The sequence below is a fragment of the Oryctolagus cuniculus genome, chromosome 11 (assembly GCF_964237555.1).
Source record: "Oryctolagus cuniculus chromosome 11, mOryCun1.1, whole genome shotgun sequence".
Lineage (NCBI taxonomy): Eukaryota > Metazoa > Chordata > Mammalia > Lagomorpha > Leporidae > Oryctolagus > Oryctolagus cuniculus.
This window is the reverse complement of record NC_091442.1, coordinates 106,938,364-106,965,848: the sequence shown is the minus strand read 5'-3', so window position 1 is coordinate 106,965,848 and position 27,485 is coordinate 106,938,364. Positions and strand designations below refer to the sequence as shown.

Sequence of the window (27,485 nt, the reverse complement as noted above, 5' to 3'; positions counted from 1 at the left end):
GGAGCCTGGATACCCAGATGCAACGATGCGCCACGGACTCTGGCAGCCAAAATGGGAAAAGCCACAGCTCGGGTTGCAGCTACTACGCAAACTACCGGGGGAGGGAGAAGGGAGGGGACGCAAAAATGTCCAGAGGTTCACGGTCAAGGCTAGGCGGACCGACCACCCTACTCCAGAGGTTCACGGTCAAGGCCAGGCGGTCCGACCACCCTACTGAACCCCAAGAGGAAGGGGGCTGAGTCTCTGGGTGAAACCTGAAGAAGCCGACACCCGCGCTCAGGGACCAAGCCAGAGGGAGCGCGGTGCCCCTGGCAGCGCGCACAGGAACACGAGGAACACCCGAGGCGCAGCCGGCGTTCCCTTCCAATCCCCCCCGGGGCCCGAGTGTCGCCCTGGGCGGCCGCCTCAGTCAGTCCTTGGCTTCCCCGCCTTCTAAAAACCAGGCGCGGGTAGGCTCGCCCGGGGCGGTGGAGAACCTCTACGTGGTGTGGGAGTGGGGCGCTCAAAAGGGACGGCGGCCAGAGCCGCGGCGCTTCGCCCAGCCCCGGGAAACGCGGCGGGAAGGACGCCCGGACGCACCTCAGCCGCGCCCGCCGCGCTCCAAGGCCCACCTCAGCCGCGCCGCGCGGCCGCGGCCGCCGCCACCCACCGCGCCGCGCCGCGCCACGGGAGCGCGCGCGGGCCGGGGCGGGGCCGGGGGCGGGGCCGCGGCGGGCGGGCGGGCGGTGCGGAGGGAGGGTGTCGCGCCGAGGGAAGCGGCCCGCGGCGGAGGGAGGGGAGGCCGAGTGCTGGAAGCGGGGCTCCGCGCTGGGACTGGTTCCTTCGCAGCCATTTTCTGTCCAACCAAACAGCCGATTGGAGACGGGAGCCAACCAGGGCTGCATTGGAGGTTTGTGTCTCGCTTCGGCCAATGATCGCTCCTAAACCGACTCCACTTTAGCTCGAATGAAATGTCCGTCTCCTCCCGGCGCCGTCCCCGCCGCCAACGCCGCCGCGGCCGGGGGCACTCGCCTCCCGCCCGCCCGCCCGGCCGGAGCCCGGACCCGGGCCGGGCCGGCGCCTGCGAGGCCGCTCCCGCTGCGGGCCTGCCGGGCCGGGAGCGGGCGCGGGGCCGCAGCGCGGCTCTTTGTGCGCCGGCCGGGGAGCGGCGGGACGCGGGCCAGGCCGCCTCCCGCTCGCCGCCGTTGAGCTCCGAGCCCGAGGCCGAAGAGGGCTGCCGGCGGGGCACGGCCGGGGCCCCCCTCCCGGCGGCGGCGCCCCGGGCCGGCTCCATTTTGTGCGGGGAGCCGGCCGGCTGGCGGGGGGCGCGCGGCCCGGGGGTCCCCGACCCTGCCCCCTCGGCCTCTGCCGCCGCGCGGGCCCCCGCGGGGCGCCCCCCAGCCTCCCGCTCGTCGGTCCGCGGGGGCCTGGCCGGGCCCGGCCGCTTTGTCTGCCCGCACACTCCGGCGCCGCGCGGCGGGCGGGAGACGGGCGTTGGGCGCGGGGGCCGGGCTGGCCGGGCCATCGGGGGGTCGGCGCCGCACGTGCGGGGCTGACAGGTCGCGGGCTCGGCGGTGGGGCCCCGGGCCACCCCGCGCACCTGCGTGGGGGAGGCGGCGAGGTCCCCGGGAGGAAGGAATGGCTTTGGCGTCCCCGCAGTCTGGTTTGCGCGTAAAGAATGCAGCCATCTGGCGGCTTGTGGTCCCTGGACTTGCCCCGAAGGTGGGAAGGAAGCCGTTCGGATTGGACTGAGGTTTCAGTCCTCGCTGGTGGGAGGCGGGAGGCTGTGCAGGGGCTCACGGAGCGGTAGTCTCCGAGAACAAAGAATTCCAGAGCACCCACAAATCGTAATCTCGCCCGAAGTACTAGAACAAGATGCTAGAAACACGGGTAGGTAGCTGGCATGCGACCTCTAAAAAAATGGCACCCCTGGCCGGCGTGGGCTCCCCAGTTCTGTACCTGTGTGGATTCAGCTCTCCGGGTGTGGAGGTGATCAGCAATGTTAGGGAGGAGGCAAACTGATCAATAGCAGTGGCATTAATAAGTAGGGGTTTTATTTATAAAATATTGAAAGTTTAACCAGAATTCCTTAAAAAGCCACTTATTCCTCCCCTGTACTGCTCCTGTAGGTTAATTTAGGGACGATGTTGGTGCCAGAGAATGGAGCCTGGAGGAAGGGACTGCTGCTTTTCTTAGATGCAAATTTGCATTTCTCCAAACATTAAACAGATGTATGCATTCCCTTGAGCTTTTACATATATCATGACCAGCTCTCCAAGTGTATACCTTTAGAGGTGATGGCGTTCTTCTTTAATGCATTCCATCTAAATATATATTGAGCCACCTATTTGGATGAGTGACTGTGGGGTTGTGTGGCTCACTCCACCTCCCACCACCACCCCCATTCCAAGTAAGACATGAGTATATATAGCTCCTGCGCTTCAAGTGTGCTAAGGATTTAGATTTTTCCAAAGGCAGACTTAAAAATAACATTCCTAGCTACAAAGAAGAAATTTTTCTAGCTGGTTTTGGGGTTAGAAAGAGGACACTATTTGAAAAGAAATTAAAAATTACTTTTTAAGATTATAGCGGACGTCAGGCGGTCTTTGCTGCCTGGACCCTCTCACTGGCATTTTAGAGATTCAATTCAGTGGCTACAATTTTGTCTGTAATTTCCCGAATTTCCTGCTTGACTGCCTATCTGCATTTCTTCTCCTTTCAGCATTAATGGGGAAAGGCTGTGTTTTTGTTCTGTCCCCTTCCCTACTTGTTTCACTTGAAAAAAGGAGAGCAGCAAATGAGAAGTGAAGGTTGTAACATTGTAACTGATCCTAATTTATTCAGCTATTTATGCCTTAAGGTTGAAGTGCTGTTCAGATGCAATTTTAGTACAAAATGGTGGTGCTTCAAAATTAGAAGTATAAAGGTCTTAATTGTGGTGTTTCTTGTGTGTTCTTGGGTAGCCTGTCTCATCTTTGCAGTCTAATCTGAGATACTTAACAGTATCCCATTCGGAGATAATTTTTTACTCTTTCTCAGCCTTAAAACACCTAAATCTCACTCTGAAACATTAAGAAAAACACCACCAGAAATGGAGTTGATAAGTGGAGTGTTTGTGTCTTGGATGTTAATTTGAAATATTGCTCACTTGAGATGTAGTTAGATGTGTAATTTTTGGTTTCGTGTGTATTGTGGAATGTGATCCCTGTTGGGTGTATTGTGATGACTATTTATAATGAACCTGACTAAATCTGAGGTTACATTAGAAGACCAAGCTGCCCTTCCCTGCTGTGGAATTATCTTTTCTGTAAGTTCTCCAAAATAATTCTTCTAATTCAACAAACATTTATATTGCATTTCTGTTCTCACCGCTTTATACCAGGTACTCCATTGACTAAGAATAGTAGCCCAAATTATATATGCTGTCTTTAATTGTACTAGAAAGTAAGCCTGCAGGCTCTATATTTTTACTCCTAATAGGTGTTTATCTTTTAGGTTGGAATTGGGCAGAGATTAGACACCTTTTTAGAAAGGTGTTCTTGAGCACCACTGGCACCACGGTTCTGACAGTATTTCATGACAGTAAGTATGTTTTACCATTTCGGTGGTTAATGAGATTTGAACCGTAATTGGCTGGAAACAAAGTTATGGTGGATTTGTGCTGGAGATTCCTAACGCGATGGCTACCTTTCAAGTCTAGGCAGATGGTGGCTCTGCTCTTCCCTGTGCTCCCTTCTCAGTTGCTTGCCTATGGGAAGGGTTTCCCATGGCCGGTAAGTGCTGCGAGGCGCCAAGGCAAACCACCTGTCCCAGCCAGGAACGGGCTCTTTGGCTGGTACGGCTTTGGTCCAGTTGAATACTGTGAGGGCAGTTGCGTGCTGAATGGAAAGTGCTGACCCAAATGCAGTGCAGGTGGAGAGGCGAGGTCTGGTGGGCCTGGGTAGTTGGGAATGTCGGGGTGGGAGGAGCCTTGAAGGGGGAGTGGGATTTGGTGCGCTGGAAGGTTTCACCAACAGCCGAAGCCTGGGGGCACCAGTTAATAACCAGTTAGGGGATGAGGAGCAGAGGTGCGTGGTCTGAATGGAGATTTCACAGGATGGTAAGGTCGGGAAGAGAAGGCGCGTGGCCTGTCTGGGTATTTAGCTCTGCATCTCCTGGCATTCACAGCTTCGAGCCATAGTTGCCACACTCCTAAAACCAAAGACCTGCGTTCCGTTGATCCTTGGTAGCACTAAGATGTTTGTGGGCCTTGAAGACAGCACAGATGAAGCTTGCTTAGGTTAGGTGCGAGCAGGCCAGGTAAAGTCATGAAAACCAGGTCTGGCTTTGACTCAGGAAACCATTTAGAACTTTAGGAACCGGTTCAAGGGCAGTAGGAGCAGTGTCGTGGAAGGTTACTCTTCAGATTTGGTCGGAATCCTGGAGGAACCAGAAAGGAGGGGCAGCCCCAGGAGACATTTTGGCTGAGTTAACAGATGAGGTAGGGCTTCAGGGACGTGGGGGACCCTAAGGTGACACTGGCATACTTAGCCTGGAAGAGTGGAAGGCTGGCGGTATTCTTAGAATCCCAAGTGGAAGAGGAGTGCTCTCTCCCGTCCTCCTGGGCGGGGAGTGGTCAGACAGGTTCAGTGTGGGGGCTACTTGGGTGGCAGGCAGGGTATTGGTTGTGGGTTTGGGACTTGTATGCATGGAAGTGATAATAAAAGAGTTCATGAAGAGAGGCAGGGAAGAAAGAAAACGGTCATCTTGGATGGGAACTGAGAATTTAGGGGTAAAGAGGAAAGAATACTGCATTGGAATTCAGGGGGGCAGAGAATTCTAGGCATAAATGAGGAGCCGTCAGGGGCCAGCTCTACCTCGAACAGCGAGTTAGGCTGAAAGCAAAATCAGCGACAGCTCTTAAGAGTGGTTTTCATATTGTGTTAGGCCAAGAAGCACGCATGAGGGAGCTTCAGTAGGCACGCAGAGGTGTGCAAGGACTGTGTGTCGGGGTGAGAATGACAGGGCAGAAGGGGACAGTTCTGTCTCCGTGCCCATCTGTGTGTTAGTGAGGGAGACTAAGCATGCTTAAGGAGGACTGCAGATACCTTAGCCATGAGAAGTGTTGCTTCCTGTCCTGGAAGAAATAAGAGGACTATGATACAAAGAACAGGCCAAGTTCCATGAAAGCAAGCTCTCTGTGCCTGCAAGGAATGATGAGAACTGTGTTGGAAGGGGCAGTCATAATGGTAGGTTATGTTGGTTGAGTTCTTAGTAAGTATCCAACTTTTATAAGAGCTTTTGATACAGGAACGTCTCATAGCAAATCCATTTTAAAAAGGAGGAGGCTGGAACAGAGTATGGTTGTTCACACAGCTAACAGATGGGGAGCCAAGCTCCAAACCCAGGCAGTCTCTGGGAGCAAGTGCTCCCAACCAGTTTACAAATACTGCCCTTGTTTGAGAAGCTACCTGAATGTCTTCAGTGTGTAATCCACAGACTTAAAATTTAGAGGAAATTGAAACGTCAGGACTATGGGAAAAACTACCAGGAATGAATACCGTAAGAACCTGGTATCTGAAGCTTCGGATTTCAGTTCCTTCTACTGTGCCACCTTGGGCAAAATGTTGCCCTCCTAGACTCCGTCTTCTCACTGTTTTACAAGGTTGTGAACACTGCATGAGATATTTAGAAAGTGGTCAGTGACTATAAACATATTAAAGAGGTTGCTACTTAATGTATTTGTGCAACAAGTTATTAGCATAGTTTAAATATGCTACATTGAAAATAGGAAATTAACTCACTTAGCCAGTTGACCATTTGTTTCATTAATTTAATGGGCTTTAAGTCCTGTTTGTCCATATTTATCCATTCCCTTGGATCTGAGTAGTCATCACTTTACCATTCTCTTGTCCATTCTTTTACCAGGCAGGTAAGCGTCACAGCTGCGCATGTCGGTGTCACTGCAAAGTCGTGGCTGCCAACTTCAGCTTCCAGGCTCTGCACTGCCGGCTCCCCTTGCTCTCCCCTTGCTCTCCCTTTCCCTGCAGTGGGAACTGTCTCCCCAGCCGTGAGGACGCCAGCAGTGCCCTTGTGCTTTCCTCGAACTCTGCGCAGTCCTCTTGGCTTTCTCTGCTACCAAGCTGTCTGGTTGCTCTGCTTCTCTTGTTCTCCCCTGCCGCCGCCCTGGGCCAGATGCTGAGAGAGATCATCACCTTGCCGGAAGTCATGTCCTAGCCGCAGCATTGTAGCCTCACTGGTCTGCTGCCCCTGTTCTTGCTCCTCTCCAGGTCATTCTCCGTACCAGATGGTAGCCAGAGTGATCTTTTGAAAAAAAAAAAAAAAAAGAAAAGAAAAGAAATCTGATTTGCATTCTTCCTTGATTTGCCTTTTTTTTTTTTAAAGATTTATTTATTTATCTATTTGAAAGTCAGAGTTACACAGAGAGAGGAGAGGCAGAGAGAGAGAGAGAGAGAGAGAGAGAGGTCTTCGATCTGCTGGTTCACTCCCCAATTGGCCTCGACGGCCGGAGCTACACCGATCCGAAGCCACGAGCCAAGAGCCAAGAGCCAAGAGCCAGAAGCTTATTCCAGGTCTCCCACGTGGGTGCAGGGACCCAAGGTCTTGGGCCATCTTCCACTGCTTTCCCAGGCCATAGCAGAGAGCTAGATTGGAAGAGGAGCAGCCAGGACTAGAACCGGCGCCCATATGGAATGCCGGCGCTTCAGGCCAGGGCATTAACCCGCTGCGCCACAACGTTGGCCCCCCCCTTGATTTGCTTTTGTCCATAAAGTGCTGCTAGATTTAGCCCCTCCTGGGCTCCTCCGAATCTGCCAGTGCTGTATTTCTCTTTCCTCCGCCTGGAACATTTGTTCCCCCACCTTTCTTTGCCTAACTGATTTATACTCATCTTTCAGTCTCAGGTTAAATGTCATTTTCTAATACAGCTTCTCTTGACCTCTCACACTAGTGAGATCTTTTTGAAATAAGCTCAGGTAGCATGTAACAGAACTTCAGTTTTCCTTTTTTTAATAAATATTTATTTTATTTATTTGAAAAAGTCACAGAGAGAGAGGGAGAGGCAGGGGTCTTCCATCTGCTGGTTCACCCCCCCCCAATGGCTGCAATGGCCAGGGCTGAGCCAGGAGCCAGGAGCTTTTTCTAGGTCTCCCACATGGATGCAGGGACCCAAGCACTTGGACCATCCATTGCTGCTTTCCTAGGCACATTAACAGGGAGCTGGACTGTAAGTGGAGCAGCTGAGACGTGAACTGGTGCCCATATGGGATGCCAGAGTAGCAGGTGGTGGCTTTACTTGCTACACCACAATGCCAGCTCCAAACTTCAGTTTTTCTTAGCACGTAGCGTGAACAGCTATTTGTAATTCTTTGTGCTATATATAACATTTAATGGGTATTCCCACTGTGCTATGCTAAGGTTTTTTGCTCTATATTTATTTGAAAGGCAGACGCAGAGAGAGAGAGGTCTTCTATCTGCTGGTTCACTCCCCAAAATGGCCGCATTGGCCAGAGCTGGGCTGATCCGAAGCCAGGAGCCAGGAGCTTCTTCTTGGTCTCAGGTGCAGGAGCTGAAGGACTTGGGCCATCATCCACTGCTATCCCAGGCCATAGCAGAGAGCTGGATTGGAAGTGGAGGAGCTGGGATCAGAACCAGCACCCATATGGGATGCCAGCATTTCAGGTGGCAGCTTTACCCTCTCTGTCACAGTGGCAGCCCTGCTAACTTATCTCCTAAATAGTACAGTAGCCATGTGGGCTTAAATCCTGTTCTCATCCAACTTGCTCATGGTCTCATGGATAGTAGGTAGCAGAGAATTCAAACTGGGTGATTGGATTCTAGAGCCCGTTGTCTAGAAGTTCTAATAGGCTACCCTGTTCACCCCCTGTCCCCTAGGTTACTTAACGTTTGTCTTTTCTGCAAGATGCAGATGTGTGTGTTGATTGCTGTGGCACCAGCAAATAGCAGGGCCTGATAAACGCCAAGTGCTCGCTCAGTAAATGTTTGCTGGTAGCTTCCTTACAGTCTGCACTCTGCTGTTCATTTTTATAAGAAGGTTTTAGGACCCAGGAAGACCTTTGGACTGTATCTGGCAAGTTGCTTCCGTCATTTCTTTTATGTTGGAGAATGGCTGGCATATGAGAGTACTTCAAAAAGTTTGTGTGCTGGGGCCGGCGCTGTGGTATAGCTGGTAAACCCACTGCTTGCGATTCTGGCATCCCATATGGGCGCCGGTTCAAGACCCGGCTGCTCCACTTGCCATCCAGTTCTCTGCTATGGCCTGGGAAAGCAGTGGAAGATGGCCCAAGTCCTTGGGTCCCTGTACTTGCGTGGGAGACCCAGAAGAAGCTCTGGCTTCGGATTGGCCCAGCTCCGGCCGTTGCAGCTAATTGGGGAGTAAACCAGCGGACGGAAGACCTCTCTCTGCTGCTGCTTCTCTGTGTAACTCTTTCAAATAAATAAATAATCATTAAAAAAAAGTTTTTGAGGAGCCAATGTTGTTTTGCAGCTGGGTAAGCCACTGCCTGCAGTGTGGGCACTCCATATTGGACAGACTGCTGATTTGAGTGCTGGCTGCTCAGTTAATGGACAAGCTCCTAGCTAATGTGTCTTGGAAGGCAACAGAAGATGGCCCAGTACACGGGCCCCAGCCACTCACGTGGGAGACCTAGATGGAGTTCCTGGCTCCTAGCTTTGACCTGGCCCAGTCCTCGCAAAAGCGGGTGTTTGGGGAATTAACCAGTGGATAGAAGATCTCTTTCTCTCACTCTCTGTCACTCTGCCTTTCAAATAAATAAAAATAAATCAGAACAAAAACAAAAAGTCTATGAAAAAATGGAGTGAAAAGATACATTTATTTTGGTGCAGAAAATTTTGAAATCCAGAAACTTCATGGAAAATGTATAATAATGGAAAAACTGCATGGGTTTCAAAATGTTTTTGCACTAAAATAGACTTATCTTCCATTTATCTTCCATTTTTCCATAAACTTTTTGAAGTACCCTTATATTGTAAAGCATCAGAAGATGATGAACATTCATTTTTTTAAAATATTTACTTATTTATTTTAAAGGCAGAGTTACAGAGAGGCAGAGGCAGGGGGAGAGAGAGGTCTTCCATCCGCTGGTTCACTCCCCTGATGGCTACAACAGCTGGAGCTGTGCTGATCCAAAGCCAGGAGCCAGGAGCTTCTTCTGGGTCTCCCATGCAGGTGCAGGGCCCAAGGACTTGGGCCATCTTCCTCTGCTTTCCCAGGCAATAGCAGAGAACTGGATGGGAAGAGGAGCAGCCAGGACTCTAACTGGCACCCATATGAGATGCCGGCAGTGCAGGCGGTAGCTTCACCCGCTGCACCACAGCACCAGTCCTGGAACAGTCATTTTTGAATTGCAGAATATGATGAATCAGATTGCAGAAGGAAAGGAAAAATTGGAATTGAAAAAAAAATTTTAATGGTAGAAAGAAAGGAAGACGAAAAGTGAAATGCCGAAGAAGCTAAAACTGTGGAACCAGACACATGGTTAAGTGGACAGTGTGTGGCTTCCCTTCAGGAGAGGAAGAGACCCATTTCTAGAGTGCACTACAGGTCAGGCATTGCCCTGGACAGCTTCCTAGTCTTTAATTTTGACAATTCTGTGAAATACCCATCAATTTTTAGAAGACAGGTTTACAGAGGCTAAGGCTATTAATCCAAATTATAATCTTGCTACTAATTCCAGGGTATGACAAAATAGCATGGTTTAAATGTTTTACCTTTAATACTTTGTGTTATATTTATAAATTAATTCATCTCAGGTTTCCCTGGTATTTTTTTTTATAAATCTTTTTTTTCTTAGATTTTTTATTTATTTACTTGAAAGAGTTAGAAAGAGAAGGAGAAGAGAGAGAGAGAGAGAGGTCTTCCATCCCCTGGTTCACTCCCCAGATGGCCGCAACGACTGGAGCTGCACTGATCCGAAGCCAGGAGCCAGGAACTTCTTTCAAGTCTCCCACACGGGTGCGGGGGCTCAAGGACTTGGGCCATTTTCTACTGCTTTCCCAGGCCACAGCAGAGAACTGGATCAGAAGTGGAGTGGCCGGAACTCAAACCGGTGCCCATATGGGATGCCGGCACTGCAGGCGGCAACCTTACCCACTACGCCACGGCGCTGGCCCCTCCCTGGTATTTTAATAATGTCTTGTTCATTAGTTAATTGTAAAAGAATCATGGTGGGCCAGCACTGGCAAAGCTGGTAATTTTTTAAATTTTAATCCCATATGGGTGCCAGTTCTAGTCCTGGCTGTTCTACTTCAGATCCAGCTCTCTGCTATGGCCTAGGAAAGCAGTAGAAGATGGCTCAAGTGCTTGGGCCCCTGCACCGGCCTGGGAGACCTGGAGGAAGCTCCTGGCTCCTGGCTTTGGATTGGTACAGCTCAGGCCATTGTGGCCATTTGGGGCGTGAACCAGTGGATGGAAGACCTCTCTCTCTCTCTCTCTCTCTCTCTCCGTCTCTGTCTCTCTGTAACTCTGCCTTTCAAATAAAAAATAAATTAAAAAAAAAAAAAGACTCATGGTATCTTGTGGACATTAGTTCAGCAAAGAATTTGCAGTATTACCCAACTCTCACCCCGCAAAAAGATTTGTTTCCATTTGTAGGTTCTGATACAACTATTTTGGTTCTGTGTCTTTGTACCTTGATCTTCCTTTCATCATTACAAAAAATATTCAGCTGGGTGCCAGTGCTGTGGCACAGCAGTTGAGCTGGCATCCCATGTGGGCGCTGGTTCTGGTCCCCACTGCTCCACTTCTGACCTGGCTCCTGCTGCGCACCTGGGAGATGGTGGGAAATGGCCCCAGTACAGTGCCCTGCACCCAGGGGAGACAGGGATGGAGTTCCTGACTGCTGGCTTCAACCTGGCCAGGTACTGGCTGTTGCGGCCATTTGGGGAGTGAACTAGAGCGTGGACGATCAGTTGATTTCTCGCTCTCTCTTCCTCTCCCTCTCTAACTTGGCTGTTCAAATGAATTACTCTTAAAAGATAGTCCAAGCTCTCCTAATTTACCACTCTTTCATAGCAAATATTAATTCATCATCATGCTCACTAACTACCCTCCTAGTATCTCGTTCACAATTTTGGATCAAAATGGCATATTATATTTGGGTAGTGTTTCACATGGAGTTGTTTTAGTTTGGGATCTGAAAGGTAGTGTTGTTATTTCCATTGAACTCATTGAACACACAGGGCCTCTTGGTTTCAGGGATCACTGGGAGAGCCAGAGTCAGCTGACTGACTTTGTTTACTTCTTAGAGTAAGAAAAAAGTAGCAATAAATCAGTGTATTGAAGGTATATGAATTCTGTTTTCTACCTCCTTAAAACAACCATATAAATTATGGAAATGTGTATCTACAATTAAATTAGACATCACAGTCAGCAGATCCATGAAAGAAATGTCATGTTATCAAAGACTTGGAAACTCGCCCAGTACATGGTATTAGATAAAACCCCAACAGAGATGGGGAAGAGGACATGTGTTCTACAGGGACTAAAACACTGCAATTAATAATCTGGACTGGGGTCTTACTAACCCTTATCTCATTGGCCTGAAAGCATGCATAAGTTATTCTTAATGTATGCAACACTTCTGATTCAGATAATGTATTTAAAATTTTCCTACTCACAAACAGCCAGGCCCTTCATGGTGGTGAATGGCAGCATTCGCAAAGCTTTCGAAAGCCTGAGATCTGCTATGTTGGTGAAACAGGTTGGGGCCAGTTCAGAACAGTTCAGAATTCTGTTCACTCCGGAATTTCCCTCTTGGAATTCTGTTTAAGCAAAATTAACTAAGCAGGCTTCTTGTAAAATTGTCATTTTAACGCTCATTCTTGTCTGTGATTATAATTTTCCTATCTTCATATGCACATCTCCAGGCTTCTCTCCTCCCCTCTCCCCTCTCCCTTTTTAAAAAACAAAGTTTGAGGAGAAGAGGGAAAATTAACCTTTGACTAGAATCGGAGGTGATGGGCTTATTCAAAATGAGGGTGTGCATTTGGATCGCACACGTATAGAACTGTTGGGGAATTCACGTGCTTCCTACACGAAGCAGCCGTGTGAACTGAGACGTAGTCTATTTTGGGTCTTCTGAGGGACAACAAAGGTTTGCAGCAAAAACAAAAGGGTTTGCCCAGGAATATCAGCCTTAGCAGAAGAGCTGAAAGTGAGGAGCAGCGATGACTTGCAGTTAACTGAGCTAGGCTTTGACCGTCATTCCAGGGGTGAGTTCAGTTCTGTGTCAGAGTGATCTGTACTGTATTTGAGGAGCAGGCAGTTGAAAAGAAAGAGGCTAATGCTTTAGAGTCATTTTCTTTTGTTTCTTAGGGCTCTATGCTTATCACTTGTGGAAGATGGATAAGAGAACCGAATTATTAAACAGTTTCCAAAGGAAGACATATGTTTTCTCCTAAAGAGTTTAAAGCTGTGAAAGATGTATTTGACCCATCGTAATGACAGTTTATGAGCCTGAATCTGTTATGTATTTCAGCGCAGCCCTCACTGAAGAGAATTAGAAATCTTTTTTTCCTCCTAGATGGACGGTGACAGTTCGACCACAGATGCTTCTCAACTGGGAATTTCTGCAGACTACATTGGCGGGAGCCACTACGTGATACAGCCTCACGATGGTAAGAGGCCCCTCTGAAACCAGTTCACAAGTAGAAACAGTTAGGAAGGAGAATTGTATTAAATATGATGTTCTAGGTTACTTTTGTCTTTACAGAACAGTTAGCAACTTTAGTCACAGATCATGAACGTTGAAAAAGGTCTAACATGCTATATTAAAAATAGTCTTCAAAACAGTTCAAGTCCCAGAAAGGAATTTGTAAAAGTATGCCTTTTTAAAAAACTTGTATAGTGTCTTTTAAAATTTGTTACTGATTTCCTATTTAATAAATATGATTAATACTTAATAGACTAATAAAAATAGTTCTTTAGAGGGTGAGTTAAATTGCTAGGTGTATTTTTAGGACTTACGTACATACTTATTTTTGTTTTTCACTCAGTATTACCTTTAACTATGTCAGAGATTAGAATAGTAGTATTATGTTGACCTATCAGAAATAACTTACTTTTGTACCATCTTAAAAGTTTTAAAATTGGGGCCAGTGCTGTGGCGCAGTGGGTTAACGCCCTAGCCTGAAGCGCTAGCATCCCATATGGGCACCCATTCGAGACCTGGCTGCTCCAGTCCAGCTCTCTGCTATGGCCTGGGAAAGCAGTAGAAGATGGCCCAAGTCCTTGGACCGTTGCACCCACGTGGGAGACCCGGAAGCTCCTGGCTCCTGGCTTTGGATTGGTGTAGCTCCTGCCGTTGCAGCCAATTGGGGAGTGAACCCTCAGATGGAAGATCTGACTCTGTCTTTGCCTTTCCTCTCTCTGGGTAACTCTGACTTTCAAATAAATAAATAAATCTTTAAAAAAAAAGTTTTAAAATTAATTTTAAATTAAATTTTTTAATTTTAATTTTTTAAAATTTTACTTTAAAATTTTTTAAGATTTTAATTTTAAAAATGTTTATTTACTTGAAAGATAGAAAAACAGAGATAGAGAGAGATATCCCATCTAGGTTTACTCCCTAAAGGTCTACAATATCTGGGCCTGGGCCCAGACTGAATCCCGGAGCCTAGCCTTCAACCCGGGTCTCCAACCTGGGTGGCAAGACCTGGGTACTGAGCTGTCATCTGTCGCCTCCTAGGGTGTGCATTAGCAGGAAACTGGAGTTAGAAGCAGAGCTGGGGCCGGCGCCGCGGCTCACTAGGCTAATCCTCCGCCTAGCGGCGCCGGCACACCGGGTTCTAGTCCCGGTTGGGGCGCCAGATTCTGTCCCGGTTGCCCCTCTTCCAGGCCAGCTCTCTGCTGTGGCCCGGGAGTGCAGTGGAGGATGGCCCAGGTGCTTGGGCCCTGCACCCCATGGGAGACCAGGAAAAGCACCTGGCTCCTGGCTCCTGCCATCGGATCAGCGCGGTGCGCCGGCTGCAGCGCGCCGGCCGTGGCGGCCATTGGAGGGTGAACCAACGGCAAAGGAAGACCTTTCTCTCTGTCTCTCTCTCTCACTGTCCACTCTGCCTGTCAAAAAAAAAAAAAAAAAAAAAAAGAAGCAGAGCTGGGGCTCAAATGCAGGCACTCCAATATGAGATGAGGGCATCCCAAGTAATATCAGATGCCTGCCCCTTTTGTGGCATTTCCATATGTGAAATTTTAAAAAGAGATTCTTGGAAAGCAATTCTGGAGAGGAAGGGAATAGTTATTTCACCCTAAAACAAATATTCAAATAAGTTCAATTTTATAACATCATTTAAACACATAAAAATGTAAATGGAATCAACCTGTATCAGCCTAAATACATTGTTTATTATTTAGTCCACAAAGAGTGGGAAGTTTACTTACAAGATACTTTATTTAGTCATAAAAGAGTATTAAAACTCAGTTATACTTAAATCTGTATAATTTGAAGATGTACTTTTGGGGAAGGCATTGTGGCGTAGCAGGTAAATCCGCCATGTGTGACACTGGCATCCTTTATGGGTACTGGTTCGTGTCCCAGCTGATCCAGCTCCCTGCTAAGATGCCTGGGAAAGCAGCAGAAGATGGCCCAAGTGCTGGGGCCCATGCACCCATGTTGGAGACCAGAAAGGAGCTCTGGACTCCTAGCTTTGATCTCGTTCAGTTCTAGCCATTGCGGCCATTTGGGGAGTGAACCAGTGGATGGAAGACCTCTCTCTGTGTCTCTCTCTCCCTCCCTCCCTCCCTCTCTGTCTGTCTCTGTCTGTAACTGTGCCTCTGTACCTTTCAAATAAAAATAAATCTTTTTTAAAAAGTACTTTTATAAAACAATAGGATCACCACTATACCTTTGTTCAAAAACTAGTTACTATATTAGTAATCCAGTTGGGTTAGTGATACTCAAATCTACTCAAATTGTACATGGAATGTCCTTTTCTATACAAAGTTTTATAAAACTGTATATAAAGAAACTTAGTTTATATAAGTTTCTTTAAAAGTTTTATATAAACTACCTAAAGAAGTTTATATAAACTTGGCTTTGTATAGATACATAACCTCTCACGGTAGCAATATTTAAGGTTATGGTCTGTAAGTTTTATAGCTAAGTTATGAAATAAGTATTTATGAGCACTTGCTCTGTAGAAGGTGCTCTCCAAGTCCTGGGAAACAAAGCTGATCCATGGCATCAAGTAGCAAAATCTTAACAGGGAAAATGAGAAATAAAAATAATCACATGTGGTACTTTATGAAACCTCAGTTTTGAATTATTATGGAGATGTTATTTGAGCTTTCTGAAGAATGAGTAGGTAGAATTTTAATGGGCATGATTGAGGAAAAAGACTTCTTGGTCAGTGGGTTTGAAGTTACTGAATAGGTTCAGTTCTGCCCCTGAGAAATCTGTGGAAAGAAATGCTAATCCCTGAGCAGAATTAGGAAATGAACACCAGTGCTTCTCACTCCAGGTTGTTGCAGGTGGTTTTTTCTTTCTTGAAGTAAAAAGTATGACAAGCTTTAAATCCAAAATTTTTATTTCCTTAGATACTGAGGACAGCATGAATGATCATGAAGACACAAATGGTTCAAAAGAAAGTTTCCGAGAACAAGATATATATCTTCCAATTGCAAATGTGGCTAGGATAATGAAGAATGCCATACCTCAAACAGGAAAGGTAATGGGGAGAAGTTTAACTAGCTTTTTCAGGGCAGAATGTAAACCTGTGAATGGATGCAGTCAGGTCTTGATTTTAGTCACTCAGCCTTTCAGAAAATCAAATATTCCCTTGTCTGCACACTCAGTTATTGAACAGTGCTCCATCTTCAGTTCTGTCATCTTCCCAAGTGCTGCCCTCTCCCAGCACTGGAAGCAGGTAAAATAGAATTCAAACTCTGTTTCGAAAAACAGGTACACTGGTGGGTTTAGGCATATGAAGTTGTAACTTCTATAATGTTGCAACAAAATTAGGTTATATTGGACTGTAGTAAAATCTCTTTAAAAATTCTGGTGTTTGCAAACAACTATTTTACATAATTATAGATATCAACATAACCTTTCAACCGGTACGATTTCTTTTTAAAGTAGTTTGGTGGTCTTCAAACTTTTTTTTGTTTGTTTTTTAAGTTTATTTGAGAGTCAGAATGATAGAGACAGAGAGCATGCTCCCAACTGCTGGTTTGCTCCTCAAATGCTCGCAGCAACCAGCGGCCAGGGCCAAAGGCAGAGCCAGGGGCTCATTGTGCATCTGCCAAAGAACCCAGTTGCTTGGACCATCACTGCTGCCCCCCAGCGCACACAGGAGTGGGATGCTGAAGTCAGGAGTCAGAGCTGAGTATAAAAGCCCAGGCACTGGGCGGGGTTTCAGTGACTTAACTCCTAGACTAAACCTGGTCCCAGAGTAACTTTTTTTTTTTTTTTGACAGGCAGAGTAGACAGTGAGAGAGACAGAGAGAAAGGTCTTCCTTTTGCCGTTGGCTCACCCTCCAATGGCCGGCGCGCTGTGGCCAGCATACCGCGCTGATCCGATGGCAGGAGCCAAGTACTTATCCTGGTCTCCCATGGGGTGCAGGGCCCAAGCACTTGGGCCATCCTCCACTGCACTCCCTGGCCACAGCAGAGAGCTGGCCTGGAAGAGGGGCAACCGGGACAGAATCCGGCGCCCCGACCGGGACTAGAACCCGGTGTGCCGGCACCGCAAGGCGGAGGATTAGCCTAGTGAGCCATGGTGCTGGCTCCCAGAGTAACTTTTAAAACTCACTGTCACTCATTACTTGATCTGAATTAAAATTCACATATGTAACCTTTTCTATCATTTTATTATAAAAGTACTTATGAAGGTAAATAAGGCTTACAAACAAATACACCATTAAAATACCTCAGGAAACCGAGAAGTTCCAATTTCAGAGGTCCTCCTTATGTTTTAGAGGAAAAACTACTGATTCTGGCCTTAAAGAGTAGGCCTGTGCTGTCTAGTTCTGTAGCCATTAACCACTTGTGTCTCCTGAGCACTTGAAATGTGGCTGGTCTGAGTTGAGATATGCTGGAAATATAAAACACATCAGATTTTGAAGACTTAGTATGAAGAAAATAACTCAAATGTCTCACTTTAAAATTAACTCTATGTTTAAGTGATCATAACCTGGGATATATTGGATTAAATAAGGTATATTATTAAAATGAATTTCCATGTTTCTTTTTTTCTTAAAATGGGTACTGGAGAAATTAAAATGGTATTATCTTGCTTGACTGCTTTTTTGTAACTTACTGACTTTCTCCAGGATGTAACATAGTCACCAAGTTGAAAGGCAGTGTCTTTAGCAAGAAGATGGTCATTTGTGTTATAAGTGGCTGTAGAATTGCATAATTAATCCATTACAGCTTCATTTTCAGATCCAAGCCCTTAAGAATTACCATGAGGTGGCAGGTGTGTGCTTCTGTAGGCAGGCTTTTTAATGAACTTGACCTGTACCTGACACTATATTCTCAACAGTAAGAAAATCAAAAAGTCACCATATGACATTGTTTCATTTTTTTTTAAGCTGTGTGTGAATTCAGTTTTTGAGTTTGTGAATTTTTTTTCCTGGTATTCTTATTCATGAAAATGCTAAGGCAGAGAAGTAGCATGTGAGATAAATTCTTCTGAATAGCCGTTTAATTTTGCAGGTTATTAGGAAAGTGATGCTATATTCCCCTACAGATTTTCTTATGTTTTTTTTTCTCTTCAGATTGCAAAAGATGCCAAAGAATGTGTTCAAGAATGTGTGAGTGAGTTCATTAGCTTTATAACATCTGAAGCAAGTGAAAGGTGCCATCAAGAAAAACGGAAGACAATCAATGGAGAAGACATTCTCTTTGCCATGTCCACCTTGGGCTTTGACAGTTATGTGGAACCTCTGAAATTGTACCTTCAGAAATTCAGAGAGGTAAGTAAGATGTCCTTTGTTGGCTTTGAACAATACAAGATTCATTATTTATTTAAACTTTTAAAATGTATTACTCTGGGCCTGGCACTGTGGCATGTGATGCCAGCCACCCATGTGGACACCAGTTTGAGCTCTGGCTGTTCCACTTCCGATCCAGCTCCCTGCTGGTGTGCCCCAGCGGGCAGCAGAGGATGGCCCAAGTGTTTGGGCCCCTGTACCCACATGGGGAATCCTCTGGCCTCGGATTGGCTCAGCTCCATCCATTGCAGCTATTTGGGGAGTGAACCAGTTGATGGAATATCACCGTCTCTCTCTAGCTCTCCCTTGTAACTCTGCTTTTCAAATAAATAAATAAATCTTTAAATAAAAATAAGTAAATAAATAAAATATATTATTCTGTATTCCTTTAATGTGGTTTGGAATTAGAATAATTTATTTTTATCCATAAATCCTTAAGGTTTTCTAGGTCATTACTGACACTGTGTTATAATGATTACTGCTAATATAAAAGGTATTTTAAGGGCTTCCTCATGTAATTACCTGGAAGTGGTAATAAATACTGTTTAGTGTTTGTAATAATAGAAGCTCCTAATTTTAGGCAGTAAATAAGCAGTCTCATTTTGGAAACTTTGATTTGACTACCAGTGACTACCTTTTAAATTTTTGTTTTTGTTTTTCATTTTCCTTCCCCAGGCTATGAAAGGAGAGAAAGGAATTGGTGGAGCAGTCACAGCTACAGATGGACTAAGTGAAGAGCTTACAGAGGAGGCATTCAGTAAGCAGTGTTATGATACAAGTCTTGCAGATTGTCAGCAGTGATTCATACGAAATGTTGGAGGTGTTATTTTTGGACTAGCTGCACTGAGTATTTTGACATTGTACTATTTTGAATACTTATTAGTTCATACTCATGTATTTGAAATCAGTAGATAATAAGTGTAGAAAATTTTAATTCTACACACATTATAATCTTTTACTGATTTTCCATAGCTCCTAGTTTTTGGTTAAAAGTCATGTGAAATAGAAATAATGAGAATCATAGTTTGTTATACAAAATCTTGTGGTTTAAATAAGTTTGAGCTAAGGCCTCTTATTTAAAAATTGGCTATCATTGTCATTGGTGAAATGAAAGGTATGTGGTAAACATATTTCTCATAAGTCACATATGTATGTATGTGTTTAAGTCAGCGCCCAGCTCACCCTCACTGTGTGGTGTAGGCCTCACATGAATCAGACACTCCTTCCCATGTTTCTGAGATTGGTACAATGGGCGAGGATTCAGAAAATTGAAAAATACAATAGAAAAAAATGTGCTTTAGCATATTAGGGAACATTTTAGAATGGAAAAATGTTAGGTTTATGATTTTACCCACATTAAATAAGAGGCCAGATTGCAAGGAGACATCAATGGCATAACCTTAAGGTTCAGTCTGAGAAAGTAGATGGGATTTTTTTTCCTCTAACTTTTTTTTTTTGTCTTAGCTAACCAATTACCAGCTGGCTTAATAACTGCAGATGGTCAACAACAAAATGTTATGGTTTATACAACATCATATCAACAGGTACAGTACCTTCTTTGTATTTAAGTTACTTTAAAAGTTGATTATATTTATTTTTAACACAGGTAATTTTAATATATTAGTAATGAAATAAAAGTTACTAAAAATTTTGTTTTCTCAAAGTATACAAAATTAGCTATAATATTCTATAACTGGTTAAAAATACATATAGACATGTTTATATTTACATAGACAATTTGTAGGAAAATACCAGAAATGATTAAAATAGAAGGAAGCAGATTTTTCATTATCTGTTGTTTTTAGTCACTGTTTATGATATGCATGTTACTTATAAACTATTTTTTTCCTAATTCTACTCAAATTTTTGTAATCTTAGATTTCTGGTGTTCAACAAATTCAGTTTTCATGATCTGAAGAAATTATGGGATGGAAGTGTAGAGAAGCAAGAGTCTGTGATTCTGGAACAGAGACATCAGAAGAAAATGACTGGTGAAAAAATGTCTCTTTGTACATTAAATAGCTGTAATGTAGCTTCCTGATGCTTGACTAATTGAGGTGTTAATTCTGACTTGAGAATCTTTTTCATGAATGATTTTAAAGAAAAATTTGGATTTTAAAGGTATTAAAATATTTTTGTTTTGTACGAGAGTTTGTTGCTCTGTATGACTCCTGTATGCATTGTATATTGCAATTTATTACTGTCAGAGATTTGTAGACAGTTTCTTATTTTCATATTGAATCATGTTACTTTTGTAATTCAAATAAGCAGCTGGGTTAATTCATGATGTTTGCCCTTTTAATAAAATATAAGGGTAGAGTTCATTTGAATGCAAGTTGCCTTTATTATAAATTTGAGTTTGTCTTGGCTATATATACTATCTTGCATGGTAACCTAGCTAGATTTTTACATTTGCCATATTTTATTAAAATTGATTTTTTTGGTAAAACATTCAAAGCAGCACCATTTTAAAAAATATAACTGAGTAATTGTGAATGCAGAAGAAATTATTGTCTGCCCTGTTAAACTTGGTGCCCATTAACAGTGTTTACACTGTTCATTGTGCCTGTTAATGTAGTTTTACTTATTAGAGCTTTCATTAAGACTAGATTTATTTTTGAGTTACATTATTATGAGTGTTAGAATTCATTTAAGTTTAACATAGTTCTAGAGCCCTTAAAATGGTGCCCCTTTTATTTGATATGATTTTTTTCAAAGCATATCTTCAAGTATTATAGTGTCCTCTTCCAGAAGGGGAATTTTATAGTCTGATGGTAAATGTCCTCATCTTACCTTTTTTTATTGAAATGTCAAGTTTCCTATTACACTATAGGAACCAAGAAATATTGGCTGTCATTATGTGTACAGACCTTTTGCACGGTGAGTGAATGAGAATGAGAACAGAGTGAGTGCTATGAGCAGTGTGAAATAGAAGCCATGACTTCTAGTGTGCTGTCTTGATCTTTGCAATAAACTAAACTTAGATAATGTAACTTTGTATAATTTAGTAGTATGTACTTGAGTTGTTCCTTTTTTAAAGTAAGGATTTGTATTTTCTCATTTATTCTTTTTGGTGATAATTAACTTGAAGTAGATTTTTTTTATTTTAATATCACAAATTGCTGTTGTATATTTTGCCTAAAAGGCAGTCTGAGTGAATGCCGTCTGTGATGAAGGACATTCAGATGTATAAGGCAGAGGCAGTCTCCCACTGACTGCCAGGAGCCTGTAAGGGCACATTTTGGCTACTCTAGGTAATAATTCCCTTCCTCCTACCCCCTTGTTTAAAAATAATCTTCATGATAGAAACTTCAAATAGGAAAAAAAGGGATGGTAGTTACGCAGAATCAACTAGCCTCCTACTATGTTGAAATAACCAATGTTAATATTTTGATAAATATCATTTGTCCTTTTACTTTGCAAAATATGTATATTTTTATAAAAATGGGTTCATTGTGCATACTGTTTTGTAACCTGCTTTTTTCACTTAACAATATATTGTGAATGTCTTTGCCAGGTTATGCAGTCTTCTGCATCATTTTTATTGGTTTATTATTCTATTGTATGAATGAATCATAATTTATTTACTCCTCCACTGGACATTTTGACTATTTACATCTTTTCAGTTATAAACAGCAGTTCACTGAATCATGTGTATATCCATGACTGTTTTCTTAAAATGAATTCTCAGAATTGTTGGCTTACCAGACATGCATAATTTTAAGGCTTTTGATACTTACAAATGGATGTATTTTAAAAATGTCTTCCATTTGATTCAGGCAGTATATCACTATATAACTGATAAAAGCACTTGGTCTTTGGTTATCAGATTCATTCTCTAAAATTACTCTAAAGATTGGAATAAGTTTGAGTAAAGAATCAAGATAAGAAAGGAATTTCACAGCTTAAAATTGGTATATTCCAAAACAAACTTCCAAACTTTAGGTACAGTCATGTCAACGCTGAGTTATGTGGCCTTCATACACAAGAAAGGAAATCAACATTCTGCATGTTTCAGGCAAATACTGTCTTTTTATATGTGAGAATTAGGATGATTTTTTTACCTGGCCTGTGTTACATTTAATTGAATGTTTTGTTTTCTCCTCCTGAAACTTAGGATGTAAGCTGTTATGTTAACCTAAAAATGTTTTTTATGATTTTGTAAATATTGCTCTTATAAGTATCTAAGACAGAAAATGGGTTTCAGGGACAAAAAAAGGTAGAAGGGACTTGAGTAGCTTGTCCCCTCACTATCTCACTATCTTGGAGCTTAGTGCACAGTGATGGTGGGGAGGGGAGTGGGGGGGGCAGGATACACAGAGAGAGAGATATCTTCTGTTAGTTTACTCCCTGTGAATGCCCGCCACAGGCTGGAGCTGGGCCAGGCCGAAGCCAGGAGCTAGGAACTCCATCCAGGTTTCATACATGGGTGCAGGGGCCCAAGCATTTGGGTCATTCTCTGCTGCTTTCCCAGGTGGCATTAGCAGTCAGCTGGATCAGAAGCACAGCAGCTGGGACCTCAGCCAGCACTCTGATTTGGGATACCAGCGTTGCAAGAGGCAGCTTAACCCACTGAACCACAGTGCTGACCCCAGGTTGTGTTCTTTAAAATCTACCTTCTTTATGGTAGACACTTTGGTATGATGGTGCTGGAAGCTATTTGTATTTCTTTTCCTCATACAGTGTAGAAATTATGCAGTGTTCGTTCTTCAGAAACATGCCTTATTGCCTGTTTTCTGGATTGCCTTAGTAGGTTATATGAATACTAGTTACCTAATTTTAATTGAACATAGTTGCCTGTAATGCCCAAATAAAAGGATTTCCATAGCAGTAGAAATTGGGCTTGAAAAGTGAAAAGAAAAAAAGTTCTGCTATTTGCCAAAAATGCAATCTTCAAAAACTCTGTGGGAAAATGGAATTAAAAGTTTACTCTGGTACAAAAAATTTTGAAATGCATGTATTATTTTTTCATAATATGCATTTTTCATTAACTTTTTGAACCCCTCCCTCAGATAATTTCTCACAGGGGAAGTTATCAACAATCCAAGACAGCATTGTTTGTTGCCTTATATGATTAAAATACCCTTGAGTCACTCATAATAAATGATATTGGGTAAGATCTATGTAAAAAACTTTAGTTTTTTTTTTTTAAGATTTATTTATTTACTTGAAAGAGTTACACAGAGAAAGAAGGAGAGGCAGAAAAAAGACAAAGAGAGGTCTTCCATCCACTGGTTCACTCCCCAGTTGGCCGCAATGGCTGGAGCTGTGCCGATCCGAAGCCAGGAGCCAGGAGCTTCATCTGGGTATCCCGTGCGGGTGGCAGGGGCCCAAGGATATGGGCCATCTTCCACTACTTTCCCAGGCCATAGGAGAGAGCTGGATCAGAAGTGGAGCAGCCGGGACTTGAACCGGGATGCCGGCACTGCAGGCGGCAGCTTTACCTGCTATACCACAGTGCCGGCCCCAGTCTGTTTTAAATGTGTATTTTTGGTCTTCCTGAATTAGGCAATTTATATAACAGTCTTCAAAAAGTTGATGGAAAATACATAGTATGAAAAGATTGCAAGTATTTCAAAAGTTTTTTGCACTGAAATATACATCTTTTTTTATATATAAAGATTTTATTTATTTATTTGACAGGCGGAGTTATAGACAGAGAGAGAGACAGAGAGGTCTTCCTTCTGTTCCGTTGGTTCACTCCGCCAAAGTGGCCACAGTGGTCGGAGCTGTGCCGATCCGAAGCCAGAAGCCAGGTGATTCCTCCCGTTCTCTCATGCGGGCGCAGGTGCCCAAGCACTTGGGCCATCCTCCTCTGCCTTCCCAGGCCACAGCACAGAGCTGGTCTGGAAGAGGAGCAACCGGGACCAGAACCGGCGCCCATATGGGATGCCGGCGCTGCAAGCAGAGGATCAACCTAGTGCGCCATGGCGACGGCCCCTGAAATATACATCTTTTAATTCCATTTCCCATAAACATTTTGAAGTACTTGCATACATTTATGTAAGTTAATAATCTGTATATATTGACCTTAGATCTAAAGTAAGTCATAGAGTATTACAGGCTCATGAGTTAAAAAAATGGGACACCCCTCCACTGTTTGTCAAGGAGCTGACCTCACTGGCTGGAAACATGCTGGGTTATCATTTGTAGCTTCTTTTGGAGCTGAAATGTTAGTTTTGTTTACTGCAAGTTTGGCTCCCTCTTGTGTTCCATCCACTGATGGCTTCCTGTGCCAAGTTCTTTGCCTCATCCCTCCACCTGCGCTGGCCTTAAACATTTAACACTTTGCTCTGTCTACAACGGTCTTTCTCTTCCTCTGCCTAAGTCCCACTCATCCCTCAGGTTTTAGTTTAAATTCATCAGGAAAGCCTTTTCTGTACTAACTGCCAAGACAGAAAATAGCACCACCCAAATCTGGGTAGCCTGTGTGCTGGGTACCCCAGCTCCTCAGGTATTTCTTTCACGACTGTACTTTTGTACTTGATGTTAAGGAATTGTGAAGCCATAAGGCTGAATCCCTTCAAATCACAGGCCAGATGGCACTGGTATGGATTTGTCTCTCTGACTTCTTTCCATTGCCTTTAAAATAGAAACCTGAGGCTGATGTTGTGACACAGTGGGTAAAGCCACCTCCTGTGGCCCCAGCATCCCAGTGGGTACTGGTGCAAGTCCTGGCTGCTCTACTTCTGATCCAGCTTCCTGCCAATGGCCTGGGAAAAGTATTGGAACATGGCCCAAGTGTTTTGGCCGCTGTAGCCACATGAGAGACCCAGATGAAGCTTCTGGCTCCTGACCTCAGCCTGGCCCAGCCCTGGCTGTTACGGCCATCTGGGGAGTGAACCAGGAAATGGAAAATCTATCTCTCCCTATCCCTCTGTAACTCTTTCAAATCAAAAGAGAGAAAGAGAAACTTGCTTAATAGTCAAGTGACACCTTTCCCTGACCTTACTTTAGGGACTGTTTCCGTTTACACTGCATCTTAAATAGCTACCTGTGCAAGGCAATGTATTGCCAAAGTTAATGCCAACAAGTGTGCTACATTAGAATAGTAAGGAGGCAGGCATTTGGTGCAGCATTTAAAAAGCTGCTTGTATACTGCATCCCGTGGCAGACTCCCTGGGTTCATGTCCTAGTTCCCTAATTCTGGCTTCTGTATGCATACCCTTAGAGGCAGCAGTGATGGCTTGAGTACTTGGGTTCCTGCCGCACATGTCGGAGACCTGGGTTGCATTCTCAGCCCCTGCATTCAGCCTGGCCCAGTCCTGGCTGTTGTTAGGCATCTGGGGAGTGAACCAGCACATGGCAGCTCTCCCCGTTTCCTCTCTTTGCCTTTCAAATAAACAACACATAAATAAAACTGAAAAATAAGAATAAAGTCAGTAAAATATGTACTGGCTTTGTTTGTAGAATTTTAACGGCCATGTATTAGTTTTAGGAGTGCACATGACATGTTAATAGGTAATTCCTCTATCTTCCATAAAAACACACTACGGGGGCCAGCGCTGTGGCGCAATGGGTTAACGGCCCTGGCCTGAAGCACTAGCATCCCTTTTGGGGCCCGGTTCGAGACCCAGCTGCTCCACTTCCAATCCAGCTCTCTGCTACAGCCTGGGATAGCAGTGGAAGATGGTCCAAGTTCTTGGGCCCCTGCACCTGTGTGGGAGACCTGGAAGAAGCTCCTGGCTCCTGGCTTCAGATCGGCACAGCTCTGGCTGTTGTGGCCAACTGGGGAGTGAACCATTGGATGGAAGACCTCTCTCTCTCTCTGCCTCTCCTCTCTCTGTGTAACTCTTTCAAATAAATAAATCTTAAAAAAGAAAACCACTATTATAAAATTCTGACACTATCGCATAAACTTGCTTCCTAAGGTATAACTTAGGGATTTTTTGATTGTCCTCTAAGAGGAAGCAGCAAGGTTTGTAAATGACTTTTGCACCTATTTTCCTAGGTGCCATTTCAGAGTACATCTGAAAGATAATTCTGAACCTTGAACCTTGGTGTCTGTTTGAAAACAAGTTGCTGGGCAGAGATAAAGCATAACAGAAAGGGCTGTTCGGCCAGGACAGGTCTGCCAAGGAAGCTCGCTCATGCATCCCTCATCTCCAACGTTAGCTCAATAAACCAAATCCAAATCCCCCTCCCCTTTTTTTAACACCAAAGCAAACATTAAGAAAAGAACACAAAGGAGTAATATTTGGGCCACTTAAGGAAATGGCAGAGACATTCCTTACTTGGAAGGAAGAGAGTTTCTTTAAAAATTTAGTTCCTTTCTGTATATTTCCAGTCTTTGCAAGCAGCTGTGAAAGTGTTGTCTTGGGGCCAGCGCCGCAGCTCACTAGGCTAATCCTCCGCCTGCAGCACCGGCACCCCAGGTTCTAGTCCCGTTTGGGGTGCCGGATTCTGTCCTGGTTGCTCCTCTTCCAGTCCAGCTCTCTGCTGTGGCCCGGGAAGGCAGTGGAGGATGGCCCAAGTGCTTGGGCCCTGCACCCGCATGGGAGACCAGGAAGAAGCACCTGGTTCCTGGCTTCGGATCAGCGCAGCATGCCTGCCGCAACACGCTAGCCATGGTGGCCACTTGGGGGGGTGAACCAACGGAAAAAGGAAGACCTTTCGCTCTGTCTCTCTCTCACTAACTCTGCCTGTCCAAAAAAAAAAAAAAGTGTTGTCTTGCAGAACAGTGCAAAGGAGAGAACTAGGCATTCTGTAATTCTGAACAGAATACAAAAGCACCAACGTTTCACACAGCAAGGGGAAAATTAAACCTAATATAGGCTGCTTTACTAAAACAGTTTGGGTACACAAATAACTCCCAGTTAAGAAGCCCCAAAGGCCTAAAATAACATGTAAGAAATGCAAAATAATCTTAAAAATACCTTTTATAATGTAGCACTGAGTTGATATGAATGCAAGGAATTTGCCAAAACACCTAAAGTGAAAAGAGGAAATTTGTGAAGTAAGCCAGCACCAAAGCCTGCTTTTGAACTGTAGAGACTGAACCAGCAGTAGAGCAGGCTGAGTCTTACTAGGGCCACACAGAGAACTGGGCAGCAGGGAACCTTGCCCGTCTCGATTTTGGTGCAGGGGATGAATCACCACCTCCACTATAACCATTGGCCACTCCCCAGGGTTTGTCCTCTGAAATCACAGAACCCTCAAGCTGGTAATTTAAAGTGGTCTCAGGCTGGTAGTCCTCCATGTCTGGCAGAACAAATACAAACTCGGAGGAAAATAGCACCATGAATGAAAAACAAAAGACAATAGAACTGTCTGTAAAAATTCAATATTGGTGTTAGCACAGGAAAGTAAGGAGCATGGAAGGGCTGGTGGCGTGGCATAGCAGGTTAAGCTGCTTCCTGCAGTGCCGGCACCCCATTTGGGCACCAGTTTGAGTCCTGGCTGCTCCACTTCCAATCCAGCTCTCTGCTCATGGCCTGGGAAAAACAGCCTAAGATGACCCAAGTGGGAGACCCAGACGAAGTTCCTGGCCCCTGGCTCCAGCCTTGTTCAGCTTTGGCCACTGTGGCCATCTGAG

General features: G+C 44.5%; 2 protein-coding genes across 13 annotated transcripts in view; one reads left to right on the top strand and one right to left on the bottom strand.

Moving 5' to 3' along the window:
- The first annotated feature begins 701 nt into the window (after window positions 1-701).
- NFYB (nuclear transcription factor Y subunit beta) lies at window positions 702-21,471 on the top strand. Of its 7 annotated transcripts, none has more exons than XM_051845857.2 (8): window positions 702-889; window positions 3,475-3,561; window positions 12,543-12,636; window positions 15,554-15,684; window positions 17,735-17,932; window positions 18,626-18,707; window positions 19,415-19,494; window positions 19,829-21,471. In XM_051845857.2, the coding sequence occupies exons 2-8, from the start codon at window positions 3,556-3,558 to the stop codon at window positions 19,859-19,861; spliced, it is 624 nt and encodes a 207-aa protein (XP_051701817.1). In that variant the 5' UTR covers window positions 702-889; window positions 3,475-3,555; the 3' UTR covers window positions 19,862-21,471. The 7 variants fall into 7 exon arrangements, with proteins under 7 accessions (XP_051701817.1, XP_051701822.1, XP_051701823.1 ...); XM_051845863.2 differs by having other exon boundaries at window positions 754-889; window positions 12,523-12,636; XM_051845859.2 differs by lacking the exon at window positions 702-889 and adding an exon at window positions 964-1,701.
- The window catches only part of HCFC2 (host cell factor C2), an 86,405-nt gene continuing 64,682 nt past the window's right edge, over window positions 5,763-27,485 (bottom strand). For 2 of the 6 annotated variants that reach the window (XM_051845849.2, XM_051845855.2), the window contains 3 exons: window positions 26,827-26,879; window positions 16,885-17,049; window positions 6,145-6,282 (listed from right to left, as the gene is read on the bottom strand). In XM_051845849.2, coding sequence (XP_051701809.2) covers window positions 16,923-17,049; window positions 26,827-26,879 — 180 coding nt within the window. In that variant the 3' untranslated portion in view covers window positions 6,145-6,282; window positions 16,885-16,922. Of the gene's footprint in view, window positions 6,283-15,886; window positions 15,902-16,884; window positions 17,050-26,826; window positions 26,880-27,485 lie in introns of those variants that run through there. The other 4 variants (XM_051845850.2, XM_017342078.3, XM_008257001.4 and 1 more) reach the window with 4 other exon arrangements.

Coding starts and splice junctions, on each gene's coding strand:
- NFYB (XM_051845857.2), top strand. Junction 15,685..17,734: donor CCATACCTCAAACAGGAAAG/GTAATGGGGAGA, acceptor TTTTCTCTTCAG/ATTGCAAAAGATGCCAAAGA. Junction 17,933..18,625: donor ACCTTCAGAAATTCAGAGAG/GTAAGTAAGATG, acceptor TTCCTTCCCCAG/GCTATGAAAGGAGAGAAAGG.